Raw genomic sequence first — 12,114 nt, forward strand, 5'->3', positions numbered from 1 at the left:
TTTCAGAATTAAATATCTGGCTTATTTCGCATTTTTCGACACATGTTCTTCTTAACTTTTATTTTAATTTATATTGAAATATATATACAATAAGTTTTTTACACAGTTTATATAAATTCATAAATATTTGACAAAATCGTATATACCCGCTTTAATGGTTTAGATCAGAATCAAACGATTTGTAGCCTGTATTGTTAGGAATCACGCTACTGAATGCCTTTTGGTCATAACATCTTACAAAGAAACAGCACGTATACAGAATATCGTCTTAATATCGATCACGTAACTTTAATACATCGGCATTCAAGTGTGCAACAATACTGCTTTATACAACAGTATAACATTTTTACGCAATATTTGTGAAAAAATACAACTTATTACACCCACCGGTGGTTAACGTGCGGCTATGGTAATAATTAGTGAAAGCATCATTTTGAATGATAAATAATAATATTACATTTGCATAACGAAAAATCAACGTTATAATATTATTATCTATCATTCAAAATGATGTTTCACTAATTAATAGCATAAAGCCACACGCTAACCACCTGTGAATACACCTGTATCTATGCTAACTACATACCACTGGCTTCATGGCGAAGATTTTGAACTAGAAATCGTTGTTAACTTGGTGATAAACAACGCAAAACTGATAAGAACACGTATTTAGTTCAGCAAAACGATCGTTACGTTACAACTATACCATTGAGGTATCATACATATACAGTTAGCATATAACAGTAATAACATGAGTTGCGATCTGAGAAAACTGGGCATAATGCATTGGCTGACGTGTCGTCCCAGATTAGCCTGTGCAGTCCGCACAAGCTAATCAGGGACGACACTTTCCGCTTGAACTAGATTTTCGGTAAAAAGGGACTTCCTTTAAACGCAAAAACCATTAAAGCGGAAAGTGTCGTCGCTGATTAGCCTGTGTGGACTACACAGTCTAATATGGGACGACACTCTACGCACATGCATAATGCCCAGTTTTCTCAGAGCACGATTCACATATTTGTCAAATATTAGTGAAAGAATAAACATCATTCAGAGTATACCTTACACTCCCAATTCTCGTTCTATGAAATTTACCTTATTACAATGAATTACTTTCAAGTACAGATACACCTTTAAAATATGGATAGAGAAACCGCAGTACACATTTAAAACCCCGTTTTTGAACGAACTATTAGCAATCGGCAGTGTTGGTTTATAACAAGATGAAGTAAATAATAGCAAACGAATTCAAATATGTGTGACCTCCGAACGTGACTGCCCGCATACCATCGGCTGTTTCCGTGTAAACAGCGGAGATGCTCGAAAGGATTTCTCGCGTATTGCAAGCAACAAGTTACGTGACATATTGCACGCTCAGTACGTGTAACCGATGAATCCATGTGGGCGCAACAAAAAGAGTCTGAGTTATTTCGATTCAGTCGTTTGAACCGATCGGGTGGATAATACATTTAAGAGAAGGTATGGATGCCTTGTATTTTCATACTTGTATATACTTATATTATAATCATAATACAATATTTTACTATTAGACAACATTCTAGTTTAAAAACAAAACTTATTGTTAACCATGCGTTGCTTTGCTTCCTTGTAATATGTTAACATTGCCAAATTATGTATATCTAACTTAAAATTAAATGTATCTAAAACTGATAAAACTTTTTCGAAGCGCTTGAATATTCTAAAATGTGGCTAATGCATTTGTAAAAAAAAGAAGATAAATTGATCGTATCATGAAACATTATGCAGCGAAAGAACTTTTAAAGCGATTTATGCCTTTTCAACATTATTGCATGGATCTATAATTATCTATATAACGTTTTACGATCTATAAAAGCAAGTACATTAAGGTGCAACACAATAACTGTTCAGATAGGCTACTGTTGTACCATTGAACACGCTCATCTAAAATAAAGCGCACACTACAGATATGTGGTTTCCTAATATTTAATGAATAAATTTCCGGTTTTGTAGCGTTTTTGTATGAAACAACACTTTGTTCATTAAAGTACATCCGCGTTCTTTTAATTAATGTTTTATAAGCGTCATGGCGTGTTTCAAACTGAGAAGCGCATTGTTACCACTTAGTTTTTTTTCCAATGATAGACAAGTTTTGATGTAAGGATATCGGTAGGTTGTTGATATAGACTGAAGACAGCTAAAATGTGGATATTCGGTCATATGTGACATAAGTGTCCGCTCTACTAAGACAGGTATTAAGGGTTGTCAATTCTTATAAGTTTTATTATTATTTAATGTGTTTACCGGCGTATTATTTTATTACGTTCGTCCACACTGTATAAAATTCATTAAAACTGTTAAAGGTTAATGGTCAAATGTAAAGGTTAGATTCTTAAAGCGGGTATATACGATTTTGTCAAATATTTATGAATTTATATAAACTGTGTAAAAAACTTATTGTATATATATTTCAATATAAATTAAAATAAAAGTTAAGAAGAACATGTGTCGAAAAATGCGAAATAAGCCAGATATTTAATTCTGAAATTGAAAACGGCTGTACAGCCGAATTCGCCAGCATGTATACCATACATGTACGATGTGCATCTAAACTTAGTTTAACGGTTTATTTGAATTCCTGCAACGATATCTATTCATACGACACACGAACACTATCTTCGATCCTACTGCAAAGACGAATGCTTCGGTTATTGTAGGAAAATATGTACGTCACTATCGGCTCGGGGCGCTAATTTGCCTTTGCTGCATTTTATGAAATTCGGCTTAAATGTATAATTTTTCTTGCCTATTTTGTGTTATTGTAACATATTTTATCAATATATTACAATTTAACACATATAAAAAATCGTATATACCCGCTTTAACTTGCATAACACAGTTAATATTGAGCTTGTTCTGAAGACGATCGACCCGACTATATCCGCTGCAGCAAGCTAGTTCCACAATAAAAGCTGCGTACGTCATGTTAAATTTGTCTAGCCATACTTGTATCATACCAACGCGTTCATTCAATGTCAAGAACTATATGTATGAGGTCGGCATAAGGTCATTATATATGCATGCTGCTTTTCAATATAATAGCAAGATGTTTGGCGCGAAAGAATATAAAATGACTGCTACTGGGAATTGTTACAGTGGAGCGCGAATTTTTCCCCTAACTCAATTGGCGCAGTATCATCTAAGAAATGAATCAAGCAATCGCGTAGACTATAGTCAGGAGATACGCTCTCCGCTGTGAAGTCACGCAAGGTTTCGTTGTCTTATTTGCGGAGAGGATAGCTCCGTCAGAAGCTACGCTGGCCGCATATGGAATAAGACCCATCAAAGTACAAATATATAGCTGCGTACACTTTAGAGGTTCCGCATTCAGTCGAGCTTAACAACGATTTGTTCAAGCAATAGATCCGATTACGTTTACTTTATTTAACGTTAGACAATGTGTCAGAGATTCCATTTCTTGTAGAAAAATGCCGCGACTTCCGGTGACGTCACTACTGCAGCAGGTGCGCCCCTTGGTACGCCAGATCCGGCAAGCGCATGTTGCTAAGCCCGGGGAATATTGGTACCTGCCCGGGGTGAAACCTAACTGGAAATACGCCGAGGTACGGGGTTTAGGTCTTTCTTTTTCTAGCTTTTATATTTAGATAGTATTTTTAGCTCATTTGTCATCATGAGTTAGCAATTTCGCGGAATAAAACAGTAAGATATTGTTTGAGTCCATTTGTTATGAAAAATACCACACAATTAAGTATATATTTGAATGTGGAGCGAATGCATTCCAACTTATAGACATAGTCCAGCGCAGCAATAAATACAGATAACATGATTGCTACGTTGTTCACATGAGTCCGCTGCAAGACGAACGGCGGCAGCCAGAAGGATAAGAATGCAAAGCGCATGTAAGGGGCGGGGCAACTGGCTATGACCAGTTCCATGTAATATCAGTTCATAAATACTTTAAATATGCAAAGCTCGGGAATTGTTTTTATATTCGCTAGATTGCATTGCCTGACAGTGCTACTTATAAAGGTGCGTGAAGTACGACTTTTAAGAAGCTCGCGCTCAGGTCGAACGGTAATAAAAATTTAAAATGTTAATAAATTTACAATCTAACTCAAGTTTGAATTTTGCTTATGGTTGATAATGTATAATTCACCGAAACCGGAAGCTTTATCGTTAGTCGAGCGGCGCGTGCATACTTGCTATCGTCGAGGCGGTATTTGATGAGTTATAGTCATTGCATGTGTAATGTATCTATTGATTTAGCGCCGATAAGAAGTGGCGGACGTGCGATCCGAAATGTCGCCTGGTAGTGATTTAGGAACACTCCCACTCAATCCACGTATTATTTAGTATTCACGGACTGTCTTGTTAGGGGGTTTGTACAAATATCTTCTTTGAAATCAAACGTCATACACGCATAATACTTGAACAGGTCGGTAAAAAAAATGTGCAGGTGTGGTGAAGAACGATCGTTTCATTTAACGTAAACAACTGTTTTGGTTTATGTTTCATGCTAAACTTGTTTATGCACATCATGATGGCTAATCGTTTAGTTAGCCAATAATGAACATCAACATAGCTTATTTAAGTTTAAAGAAATAAAGTTTAAACTAAGTTTAAAGAATACTACGTTCATATCCAACTAGTTATATGACCTTACATACACGGCGCACATGTAGGAAGATATATTGCCGAACGAGGAAGTGTAAAGGGACACAGGCTGTTGCGTCTCTATATAGCCAGCTGTACGAATTATTACGAGAAAGCCGTGAAGCCAGAGTCACTGACCGTCTGCACATATGCCCCGTTGACCAAGCAAGGTGATCCCAGTCGAGTTAGTAAAAATTCGCTTTGATTAACGCTTACCAGTAGAATACCGACTGACCAAGAATATGGTACATGTAGATCCAACTACTTGCATACAAATGACAGCGTTCATTCTGTTTTAACGATACAACTCGACCGGTTGTCAGAAACATCACTGATAATGAGATGTCAATGTATGAATTCACCCTAGACACCCATTGACTTTCCATTTGTAGCAGACATTCCATTAAGATCCAATTAGTTATAAAGGCAGTAAAACATACGAGGACAAAGTACGCTCAAGGCTTTTTGCAAACTGATGGAATAGGAACTTTAATGATGATGAGCGATAAAAAACAGGCGACCATGGTTACGTCTCTCGTGCGACGTTCTGATGTCGATTTACGCCTCGATATTAACGATCTGAGACGAGCCGTCAATTCATACAGTATTTGATTAAAAAAGCAATTTTGTTAGAACGCAATTTTGCAAACTTACTAACACGTTCCTGGACATTTTTAAACATACGGGATGAATTGCCAGCCCGCGCCGTTTAAAATCTAGCATGTGATAAAACCGATGATGTACATGGATAGAATATTGGGAATGCAGATTTCTGTTCTTGCCGCTGCCATGGGGTCGAAGTACAGTAGATAATCTGTAGACATTAGATCAAGAACGACACTTTCCGACGGCTTTTTGTATAGATAAATAGAGACTTCGTATCAGCGAAAAGTTCCCCACACGCTCATTTAAACCCCATAGACGACTAAGATTGATTACTGGTAAATCAATACTGCGAACAGGGCCATCTCAAGAATGAACGGCGACATATGCAGATATTGCAACGCCTCTTGTCTGGAGACTTCTTCATCAAGGCAGGCTATGATTCTGTAGCAGACATTAGGCGCTGGCGATGTCACAAGTCCCATAATAATATATATATTAAAAGGACCTTTTCACAGATTTGGGCATTGGAGTTTGTCATTAAATGCTTTATATTGATAAATGCAAACATTTGATCTAAAAAGTTCTAGTAAAACACAAGAATAAAATTAAAGAAAGAAAAAAGTAATCCTCAACTTGGCTCGAACCAGTGACCACTGGAGAAATAATAAATCGCCTAGCCCACTCAGGCATCCGTGCTCATACAATGAATGTTGCATTGAAAACTTTATATAAGCAATCCTGGTAGTATCACAAAATATATCGACAACAACAGAACTCTCAAAATTATGCAATCTTTTTGCGTTGCAACGGTTTATAATGTTTTTAATTCGTCAAAAGATGCATATAATGGATAATTTAGAGGATGGTAAATATTCAGTATAACTGTATCCTCACAAATATCATAACTTCAACGAACATTTGCGAATGTGAATTAATTTCTTTTAATTTTGTCAATTTACCAAAACGTGAAAAGGTCCCTTTTCTACTAGACCTTATTTGAATGCTATACATCCCTAGGTACAAACAACTAAAAAACACGTGTGCTACATGAGTTTCATCATATTAAAAAATGATTTGAGATCACTCTAAATCTATATTCAATGAAAAAAACGAGATGTAAGTATGGGTCTTTGGTATGGCAGTTTTCTTGGCAACAACGTTCAAGAAAACGTTATGTCTACTGTATAATCATATGCCCACTTGTTTTCCTGGATACTTACTTTCGCGTACACGTATTGCAGGTTTGGCCCATGCTATTTGCGACAGGTTTCGCTGTAGTATCGACCATCGCGTACCCCGTCTACAACTTCTACGCGAGCATGATGAACAACGACGCAGAGTAAGTGCTCGCGACCTCTTGGAGACGCAAGTGGCGTGACGCACATCCGGTTTCGTTTTCATCAATCTTTCTTAGACTTAGTAATGATATGTCTTAAGATATAGTAGCCAATATTTCAGAAATACTTATTGAGCCTCTGCTTGGAAAACTGTGCTCCATGCATCCACGTAAAGTGTCGTCCCAGATTAGCCTGTGCAGTCCACAGAGGCTAATCAGGGACGACACTTTTCCGCTATTATTGCATTTTTCGTATGAATGAACTTTCTTTTAAACGAAGTATCGTTCAGGCGGAACATGTCGTCATTGATCAGCCTGTGCGGACTGCACATGCATTAAGCCCAGTTTTCACAGAACGAGGCTCCTTGTTCTTTAACCAAAAAAAAATGGTGAAAAAGAGGTGGTGAAAATCAGCATTAAAATGACCTTAGACAAATTCCGTTTCTTGAATGTCTTCTCGTTATCGGAAGTCTAAAAAAATGGTGAATCGAGCTTTGAACTAGTGTTGTTTCCAAAAAAAATTCAGTTTGTAATAATATTTTTTTTGGCAAAGTTCTGCATTAATTGAAAGCTAACAAGCATTATTACAAGCAAGTATAATATCCTAGCTATGGTACACGCAACCATTATCTCTTTTTCAGGTGGGATCCCCCATTGCAGGTGAGTTGAATTGTGTTTGCATTGACTACACAGGACTACAGGTGGTTGCATAGCGACATATTTTAATTATGCCGGATAGAAAGACTTTAAATCATTTAAGAATTTAAAGCAAAAATATAAAAATTACATTATTTGTCAAACAAATTTGTCGTAAGTTCGAACCCCATTCGCGAAACTTATTTTTCTTAAAAACAGAAATAGCAACAGAATTAGAACTTCTATTGCTGTTTGAGACTTAGTATGCATGTTATCATTTACCGTCCAATCACTAAGGAAGCGAAAAAACGGAAAGCATACACACTAGGCTGGTGTATTATTTAAACTTTTGAATGCGCGCGGTTCCTTTTAAGATTGCTTAATTCTCTCAAATAACCACTGCCGTCCGTCTGTCCACAGCTGATCCTGTCACCGGAAGACAAAATACCGATTCCCATGGATCAAATGGGCATGGGGCCGAAGATGCAAAATGAATTGCCCATTCCAGATAGAGCCAACCGGAAGTTCTTCGAGAAGTGGTTAGGCATCCGATAATGTTTGCCGCGCATAACGTCGTGAATATGATCATCCTTTATCATCATCATACCATTGTTCATTTATATTATGCTATGTGCGTGTGTGTGTGAGCTAAGTTAGGGAGGCGGAAAACTACAACGGGCGAGGCATGGTCAGGGGTGATAACCCCAAAAAAGGGTTAGGGTAAGGGTTAGGGGTCGGGTTAGGGTTAGGGTTGGTTTTAGGCTAACCCAAACCCTAACCCGACCCCTAACACTAACCCTAACCCTCTAACCCCCCTTGCGCAATACCATACCATGCCTCGCCCGTTGTCGTTTTCCGCCTCCCTCTAAGTTATTTGTTGTCAAAGTACTTGTGTGAGTGCGCATAACGGAAGTACGAACCGCATCATGGTGGTACGCCATCTGTCGGTCAGCCGCGTGTCTGGCTTCATGTAAACTGTGTTAAGCTGGTGCCTCTGAGTTCTGTGCGCGAAGGCTCCGTGTATACTGTGTACAGCTTGACTTCACGTAATAGTATCATCAGACGATGTTTGCAGTCGGTTACAGCATTCAGGTGGTCAACAATGGGCAGTAGGAAAACCGTGTCACTTGACCTTCTGTTAATAACATTTAGGAACACGCCACAGACTTACTTTTTAGCAAAGGTTCTAATGTGTTTGGGTCACAGTCTCGTGAGGTGCCATACATATTACACATTGTTAAATCAAGGCAAATTCGTTTGATTAGCGTTTGGTCGTGTATACTAGTATGTAGCGTAACTACAGTGTCGACAGCCGTTTTGCTGTGTGTTTTTGTTCGAGTCTGCATTCTACATACATAGTGTATCTACTGAATTGCAATGTGGCTATCGGGTCCGTTGACGTCTTGAGACTTAGATGTGATAAATTCAACTCAGTGCACTAACAGTTGTTAAGATTTGTATTTAAAACCTATGTCTACTACACCAAGATTGTTTATTTTATGTTGACCTGTCTATAGTTATTGATTACGTTTTCATAAATGTTGTTATTAAATCATTAAAACAGTGTACAATGTTTGTAACTGAATAATTCTACAGTCAGCAGAACTAAGTAAAAACTAAACAACATCGATGTTACGTCGCTAGTACATAGTACGCTAACGATGATGGTCCGGAAGTTGCTCAAAATGTGTTGTCGACGCACTGATATTGAGGACGTACATGCATTCTAAAACGAGCAATTAATGCACAACAACCCGCACAAATTGTTATGATCATTCATGTATGTTCAAAAACATATATTTGTCCGTTGAACGAATGTTCATTAAATTGATCTAATGAAATACGGCCTCATTGCGCAATATTATTATAGTTTACTTCTAGAAAAGTACATCCTGCATTGAATTATGCAAACCTCACAGATGATGTCAGGCAAAGATACACACGAGTTTAATACGTTCCCTCTATATACCTCTCACAAACATATACGTTCGTGGTTTTCCAGTAGAAAAGTATGCATGTGTAACTTAAGAAACAGTGCAACCACTGCAACATAAGAATTACATGTATGCCGTGTGCGACCTGCGGACGCTGTTTTTTAATTATGCGCGCTGGTGTTCAACGTGAACCGAGTGTGTTAAAAAGGAATATCAGTAAAGGGATATGAAATAAAAGTTGCAGAGCACAAGATATATATTGTGGAACACCTGAACGACCGAGATGTAACATTTGAGTCAGAGAGTTTACATATAATGATTTGAAAACGAAACATAATTTTAGCGAATAACTTACTTAAAAAAGATATGAACCTCGCTATGTGAAAAGGGGATTTAATCCATGTGTGTAAAGTGTTGTCCCAGATTAGCCTGTGCAGTCTGCACAGGCTAATCAGGGATGACACTTTCAGCATTTATAATATTTTATTTCAAGAAAGTCTCTTCTTAGCAAAAATCAAGTTCAGACGGAAAGTGTCTTCCTTGATTAGCCTGTGCGGACAACACATGCATATCTTGGATGACACTTTATGCTTCACACGCATTAAACCACTTTTTCACAGAACACGGCTAATATATAATCTACAGCTACTATCACTAGAGCCTCTAAGGATCACTACAGATAATAAATGCGTATGCTGTACAACACGAGAACTCTGTCATCAGAATTTCATTAAATTATTGATTGGTAATGGTTACAGAGAAATCACAGAAAATCGCAATTACATACACAAAAGACCAGTTCCTCTGCAGTGAAATGCAATCATAGTCACTAACACTCACATACAATTCATGGACACACTCGTAGATCAATCATCACTTATTGAACATTTACCCATTATAGATTGTAAATGATGAAGAAACAGAAGCTGTGAAAAAACCCGTAACAGCCTTACGTACATAGCACCTAGTTGTTACCAGCAGTCACATATGGACCACAAGCAACAACAGCAGTATCTAAAACATATGGGATGTGCTCTGTGAAAAGGGGGTTTAATTCATGTGAGTAAAGTGTCGTCCCAGATTAGCCTGTGCAGTCTGCACAGGCTAATCAAGGACAACACTTCACGCTTTTATGGCATTTTGCGTTTACAGAAAGACACTTCTTAGCAAAAAACAAGAAAAGGCGGAAAGTGTTGTTAATGAAGAGCCTGTGCAAACTGCACAGGCTTAGCTGGAACAACACTTTACACACATGCATTAAACCCCCTTTTCACAGAACACGGCTCATATGGATTTAAGGTCACATTAAGTTACCAAGAAAAGTGATGCAATTTAACCTTGAAGATTTCAGTGAAAGATCTCTACAAATCATCTCAATCACACCAAGCAAACAATGTAATACATGTATATAATTTTGATTTAAATAAATAATATTCTAGGAATTGCAAATAGCCTAAAAACACTGTTCATGATGTACTAATATGGTTAAATGTAATCCCTGGCAAACCCAAATCAACCATAACTAAAAAATTATACTGATATACATCGTACATCAGTACATGTCTACCTTTGCAGTGTATGGATACATATCTACAACCATACATGTGATATTACATTTCAATTGTATTATTGATAATGAAACTTTGTCAAAGTACATAAATTATATCTGCAGTTACATAAAGAACTATGGTTATTGTAGTTTTTAACAATAAAGTTAAAATATAAACTATGTGCTAAGGTGAGCAACAACACGTGAATGAGAATATTTGATTTGACAAATTGTTTCTTACATTACTGACAGCAAAACAAAATGCAGCTGAATTGTACATGATTGCCTGCACTTAACAAACCTTCAAATGATAAATAGACAAATTCAGTTTCCATACATACTGTAATTGATCATGGAATGCCTTGAATGTTGATACACTATTTGGCAATTCTGTCATTCTACCCTTGAATATCACCATTATTTTAATCACACACACACAATCTTTACCAAACTTTATAAACTAAGAAATTGATTAATTAATTTGTATGTTATTTGTACATGCGCAGTTAATACTTCATAATTGAAACTCAAACAAACATTTGCATTCAAACCAATCATTGTTTCAACAACAACTTCATGAGCTTAGTTCTGGGAAAACAGGGCGTAAAAGGTCATCCCAGGTTAGCAAGTGCAGTTCGCAAAAGCTAATCCTAGACCACACTTTCTGCTTTAATGGAACAGTTCATTTAAAGGAGGTCTCTACTAAACAAAAATCGAGTTCAGGCGTAAAGTGTTATCCCATTATAGCCTCAGCCCAGTTTTCCCTGCGCGAGGCTCATATAAATTCAGTCAACAGGTTCAGTCATCCGTCGAGCTACAATATCACACACACACACGCACAAACACACACACACATACACACACACATGCACAAACATGAAATATATGAATCTAGTCACTCCATGTAAAGCCAGTCCATGGCACATCAGTGAAATCCACAACCAGTCACTCCCTCCCGTATTTCAAGGAGACTCCCTTCTGCCGTGACCAAGGAGACGACCCACCCCTGTTACCAGAGCAGCAACCTAATGCGCTGGGGTATTCAGTATCTTGCGTACCATGTAGTTGAGGATGCCCCCGTTACGGAAGTAGACAAGCTCTACCTCCGTGTCAAAACGTGTCTTCACTTGGAATGACTTGCCGTCACTGCACTGTAATATAAGTGTTAAATAACTTAGAATGACTTGCAAACACTGCACTGTAAACATAAGTGTCAAATAACTTGGAGTGACTTGCAATCACTGCACTGTAAACAGACGTGTTAAGATTCACAAGGGAACATGTGTTAAACTCGTACAAGAAACAAGAGATGTGTTTGACAGAAAAACAATGCCCCCTACTGCCCCGCTTTGAAGCCATATATTTGACCTTTGAACTTGAAGGATGACCTTGAACTTTCA

At 37.6% G+C, this 12,114-nt stretch overlaps 2 protein-coding genes across 4 annotated transcripts in view; one reads left to right on the forward strand and one right to left on the reverse strand.

Annotated features, from left to right (window-relative positions):
• The first annotated feature begins 1,313 nt into the window (after window positions 1-1,313).
• LOC127865608 (uncharacterized) lies at window positions 1,314-8,795 on the forward strand. 2 transcript variants are annotated; one of them, XM_052405475.1, is made up of 5 exons: window positions 1,314-1,479; window positions 3,464-3,602; window positions 6,501-6,598; window positions 7,237-7,255; window positions 7,652-8,795. In XM_052405475.1, exons 2-5 carry the CDS (start codon window positions 3,468-3,470, stop codon window positions 7,784-7,786), a joined length of 387 nt encoding a protein of 128 aa, XP_052261435.1. In that variant the 5' UTR covers window positions 1,314-1,479; window positions 3,464-3,467; the 3' UTR covers window positions 7,787-8,795. The 2 variants fall into 2 exon arrangements, with proteins under 2 accessions (XP_052261435.1, XP_052261436.1); XM_052405476.1 differs by having other exon boundaries at window positions 1,349-1,479; window positions 3,446-3,602.
• A 1,089-nt stretch (window positions 8,796-9,884) lies between these two features.
• LOC127865609 (cytoplasmic aconitate hydratase-like) overlaps window positions 9,885-12,114 on the reverse strand; it is a 76,645-nt gene continuing 74,415 nt past the window's right edge. For both annotated transcript variants that reach the window (XM_052405479.1, XM_052405477.1), the window contains one exon: window positions 9,885-11,865. In XM_052405479.1, coding sequence (XP_052261439.1) covers window positions 11,740-11,865 — 126 coding nt within the window. In that variant the 3' untranslated portion in view covers window positions 9,885-11,739. The remainder of the gene's footprint in view (window positions 11,866-12,114) is intronic.

Source organism: Dreissena polymorpha, chromosome 2 (genome assembly GCF_020536995.1).
Source record: "Dreissena polymorpha isolate Duluth1 chromosome 2, UMN_Dpol_1.0, whole genome shotgun sequence".
Lineage (NCBI taxonomy): Eukaryota > Metazoa > Mollusca > Bivalvia > Myida > Dreissenidae > Dreissena > Dreissena polymorpha.

Bases quoted from the DNA above. Each gene is read 5' to 3' on its own strand.
- LOC127865608 (XM_052405475.1), top strand. From the start codon at position 3,468: ATGCCGCGACTTCCGGTGACGTCACTACTGCAGCAGGTGCGCCCCTTG. The intron at 3,603-6,500 runs GTACGGGGTTTA...CACGTATTGCAG, and splicing joins CTAACTGGAAATACGCCGAG to GTTTGGCCCATGCTATTTGC.